This window comes from Sinocyclocheilus anshuiensis, unplaced genomic scaffold (genome assembly GCF_001515605.1).
Source record: "Sinocyclocheilus anshuiensis isolate Anshui unplaced genomic scaffold, SAMN03320099.WGS_v1.1 scaffold55, whole genome shotgun sequence".
In the NCBI taxonomy this organism is placed as follows: Eukaryota; Metazoa; Chordata; class Actinopteri; order Cypriniformes; family Cyprinidae; genus Sinocyclocheilus; species Sinocyclocheilus anshuiensis.
In genome coordinates, this window is record NW_015549647.1 from 1,055,644 (window position 1) to 1,060,436 (window position 4,793).

At 33.4% G+C, this 4,793-nt stretch overlaps 1 protein-coding gene across 1 annotated transcript in view; it reads right to left on the reverse strand.

Moving 5' to 3' along the window:
* LOC107659984 (tomoregulin-2-like) overlaps positions 1-4,793 on the reverse strand; it is a 59,730-nt gene that overhangs the window by 10,090 nt on the left and 44,847 nt on the right. Inside the window, exon 7 of the mRNA XM_016449121.1 lies at positions 1,905-2,048. Within this exon, the coding sequence (XP_016304607.1) occupies positions 1,905-2,048 (144 nt within the window). The remainder of the gene's footprint in view (positions 1-1,904; positions 2,049-4,793) is intronic.

Consider the following 4,793-nt stretch of genomic DNA (forward strand, 5'->3'; position numbering starts at 1 on the left):
GGGAAAAGAAAACCGTTTCAGCAAACAATTTGGTCTTCAGTTTCTGTCTGTTCCTCACAGACCGTTCTAAAATGATATGGATTTTGCACAATGAGGGTGGGTAAATGATGACAGAATCGTCATTTTTGGATTAACTAGCCCTTTAAAAGACCATTTAGGACAGAGTGCAGCATTTCATCTCTTAACGGTGACGAGAATGTAAGTGTGTGTGTGTGTAAGAGCGCATTTGAAGGGTATCCATGTAAGTCAATGGAGGGATCAATGCTACAGCAGTGACACCACACCCTCCTCTGTTTACTCAATTAATCACAATCTTTCTTTCTTTCTTTCTTTTCTTATCTATCTCTCTCACTCTCAAACTCTCTGACACTGTCTATGAAGCAGGTCACAGCACTCAGTCAAACTGTCACACACACAGGGAGGTATCAGGGTACGGTGGCCTGTTTAGAACACATAAAGCAGGCTAGTTCTCCAGAGACTAACTGGTTTCAGTATGCTCCTTCACACCGCTTTGTTTATCACAGGAAAGGAGCGACACTTTGCTTTTAGAGCTGTTAACATTTAGGTTTGCTGCCGTTTCATTTAATGCAATTAACACTTTTAGTGAATTTGAAATCAGAAGTACTTGAAAATGCAGCCTGACTCTCATTTACAGATAAATGAAGGAAAACATTTCTTTAAGAAAACTTTAATGGCAAATTTATTTATAAATGAAATCCCAAAGGGACTTTTAACAAAAAGTAAAGTATTTCTGCAATCTAATTATATTGGAATTTAATTAAAATGTTCAATATCTGCAGTACTGCTGCAGCTAAAATGTTATTATTTTGCTTTCTTTCCTTAAATGGGAAACGTAATGTATTTACATTTTTTAATGTGTTTTAAAAAGAAACAAAAAACACACTGACCTACACTACTGTTCAAAAGTTTGGGGTCTGTAAGATTTTTATTTTAATATTCATTAAAGAAGTATTATGCTCACCAAGGCTGCATTTATTTGGAAAAAATACAGTAAAAACAGTAATATTATGAAATATTATTGCAATTTAAAATAACTGTTTTCTATTTTAATATATAATAAAATCCAATTTATTCCTGTGATGCAAAGCTGAATTTTCAGCATCATTACTCCAGTCTTCAGTGTCACATGATCCTTCAGAAATCATTCTAATATGCTGATTTGCTGCTCAAGAAACATTTCTTATTATCAGTGTTGAAAATAGCCGTGCTGCTTAATATTTTTGGAAACTGATACATTTTTTCAGGATTCTTTGATGAATAGAAAGTTCAAAAGAACAGTGATTATTTGAAATATGATTTTTTTTAGTAACAATGTAACTTTACTGTCAATTTTTATCATTTTAATGTGTCCTTTCTGAATAAACGTATCAAATTCTTAACCCTAAACATTTGAATGGTAATGTCTCATTCTTTTTTTACATCAAATGCTCAGTGGCAACACGGCTCTTTTAGATTTCTTCATTCAAATTGAGCTAAAAATGCATCAAAAAGTGCTGTATGGGGTTGGATGGATGTGGGCAAAAACATTGGATACAGAAATTATGATCATGAGCTCTTAATTTATGACTATGACTGCGGCTAGGTCAAACTGTCAAAAAAAAAATACAGATATGTAATTTAAAAATTGTATGTTGTGATTATTTGAATCTACCGACATTAATGTTGCACTGTTCACTTGGCTACAGTATATAGTTATACGTAATCAAAACCATCAGCAGAACATGGTAAGATTTTGTGCATGTGTATGTGTGAGACAGAGATGGTGAGTGAGGGGAAAATTTCCTCATAACCTCAGATCGTGAGCAGAATGAATGTGATTAGACTGTCAGGCTGGAGCAGAGGTGAACACATTTGTGTTAAATAGATCGAGAGTTGAGACTGACCCTTACAATGTCCGAGGTATTTGACCTCAATCCTCTCCTGCTTCTGACACGACACCTCTTTCACCTGGCAGGGGTTGTCATAGGAACGGCCGTCTGATGCACAGACTGGATTAAAACTGATGTGGGTTGGAGACACATATCCGTCTATACAGAGAGTGGGTTACTGTGCCTCCTGCACCTTACTGATGATTTGAACATCTATTTGCCAAATAAAATGACACATTCAGCTCCAGCTGCAGGTTGTTTAATACAACAAGAACAGTGTGATTCTCCTCCACATGAACTACTGAAAAAACAAATAACTTTGAGTCAACAGACTATCATTTAAAAACATATTTTGCCATTGTTTTGGCTATCATGCATTTGTCCTGTTTAGCCATGCTACAAATTGTTCTTTTGTGTCAGAAGTTTTTTAATGAATCATCTAAACCAGTCCACAAAACAGGTCAGATGATTTGTTCACGACTCGTTATTAACTGAGAAACCATGAGTGGGCTGATAGTAAAAACATTTGGAGTGAATCGAGGATTTAAATGATGAACATAATTGAATTCAATAGCTGAACATCAAATAAACAGGCACGTGGAGAGGGGGGTGCTTTGGGGGCTCAAGCCCCTGCCCTTTTTTTCAAAATTAACCAACAATAGCCTTAGTGTGATCAATAAAACAAAATGCGGTAACACTTTAGTATAGGGACCAATTCTATTAACTAGTTGCTTATTAGCATGCATATTACTAGCATATTGGCTGTTTATTAGTACTTATAAATCACATATTCTACATCCTTAATTGCATATTACCCAATACCTAAACTTAAAGGGGTCATTGGATGCAAAATTCACTTTTGTTGTTGTATGAACATAGATGTATGTTGGAAGTGTGTGTACACGTCCCTGCAAATAAATATGATTTTATCAATACATGCAAAACAGTTTTAGTCAAGAGGTATAAATGAATTTTAGTATTATTTAATATATATATCTTTTTTTTTCATGGTTATCATGGCTGGGAAAGCTTTATTGAATTGTTTTAGAGCATGTAACCTATGCCACATCACGTCAGAGACCATGTGATGACAAAGAGAACCACTGAATCGGTTAAATGAAATGAACTGTTCAAATGAATCAATTTTGTGGAAATGAATCAGACTGTCCATCAATATTCCTATAAGATGTTCCTATAAGAGTACAGATATGAATAGATAGATGCACACAGACTCTTCATTCCTTCAAACATTATTTCACCAACCGTATCTTTCAGTTTACTTTGCATTGCGTGTGCAGTTTATCTGTCCATTTATTTATGTAAATGCACAGTTCTGCCAGACACCCCATTACTGGAGACTGATTCTATCCTGGCTGGGAGAATGAGCATCGTCTCTCCCTCTCTTGTACATGCAGTCTGAGATATTTATCTATCTGGATGAACTTCAGTGTTGCCATCTGTTTGCCTGTGTAGTCTCAGATTAATTATATTATTTTTTAGCAAAAATGAGTTTGCCAGTTTGTATGCTTATATTCATCTTTATGGATAAGTTTGCAGTCAATAAGTCTCCACTAGTGGAAATGTTACTATTTAGCATTTTTGTCATTTAACCCTTTGTTGCATGGTGACCAATGTGGATGTGTAAATCTCTCAAAACTAATAATTTTGAATGATTAATCCTATATATTTAGATGTGGAATCATTATGTTTTTGTTTTGAAGTAAAAAAAAAAAAAACTCAAAAATATTAAGATAATATTAATATAAATCAAATATTAATATTAAGATGTTAACAAAAAAAAAAATATTTGAAAATAGGTGTTGTTAATTAAAATAAAGCTGAAATAAAATAAAATATAGGCCTAAATATTGTTAAAAATATTTTTTAAAATTAGAAATGTTTCCGTGGCAACTAAATTAAATAAAATAAAATTACTCAAACTGAAATAAATAAAGCTAAATAGAAATATTTAAAAAAAGGACTAAAACTTTAACTAAAATTAAAATGACAATAACTAACTAACAAACTAACTAAATAAATAAAATTAAAAATATTATTATGAAACTTTTGTAATAGATAATAATAAATATATTATATCATATATATATATATTTTTTTTTATTTTTATTTTTTTTTCCCCTTTGGCAACATGAAAAAAATAATAAAAAAATTATTTTATTTTCTTTTCTACATGTATACTTTTTAGGTTATGAATCCCCGATGTGGTTTCAGGATTTTGTAACCCACTATTTGAACTCATTACACTGAATAACAAAAAACTTCAGACATAGTTATACATATTGCTAGTTTATAAGATGAAAGTGTTGTCTGGCACTGAAAAGTGTCTAACTAGGACCATACAGTAATTGCCATACAGGCACACTTACAAATTCTTAGAGAGAGAAAGAGAGAACGCTCTTAGACCAGATATATTTGCTACATCTCCACTGTCTAATATATTTACTGGTGAGCACTTCATCTCTGAGTCTGGTATTGATTTATAAAACCCAGCTGTAATATTTCTAATCCCTCCATATATGCCCAGAGGATAACAGACCAGACCTGGCAGCATTCGGCAAGACATACATGAGTCAAAGCAACATGAACCATGCCTGACTCGACTTATCCACACTTATCATGTTCTCAGACATTCATCTGACAACAAAACAGGCACATGCAGGCATGCACGCAATATGTGATTGTAACAGCATGAAAACTGCAGATTCACTGCATTTTCACTGAGCTGAAGAAAATGTGATTAGAGGGTATGAATTGATTACTGTTAGCTTGAGCTGTATTTCTATGCTATAGGACCAACCGCATCAGTGCTCACAGATGTAGCTGCTAATTGGTTATCAGACACAGCACACACATACAAATAGATTCCAAGGGGAAGAAAGGTAA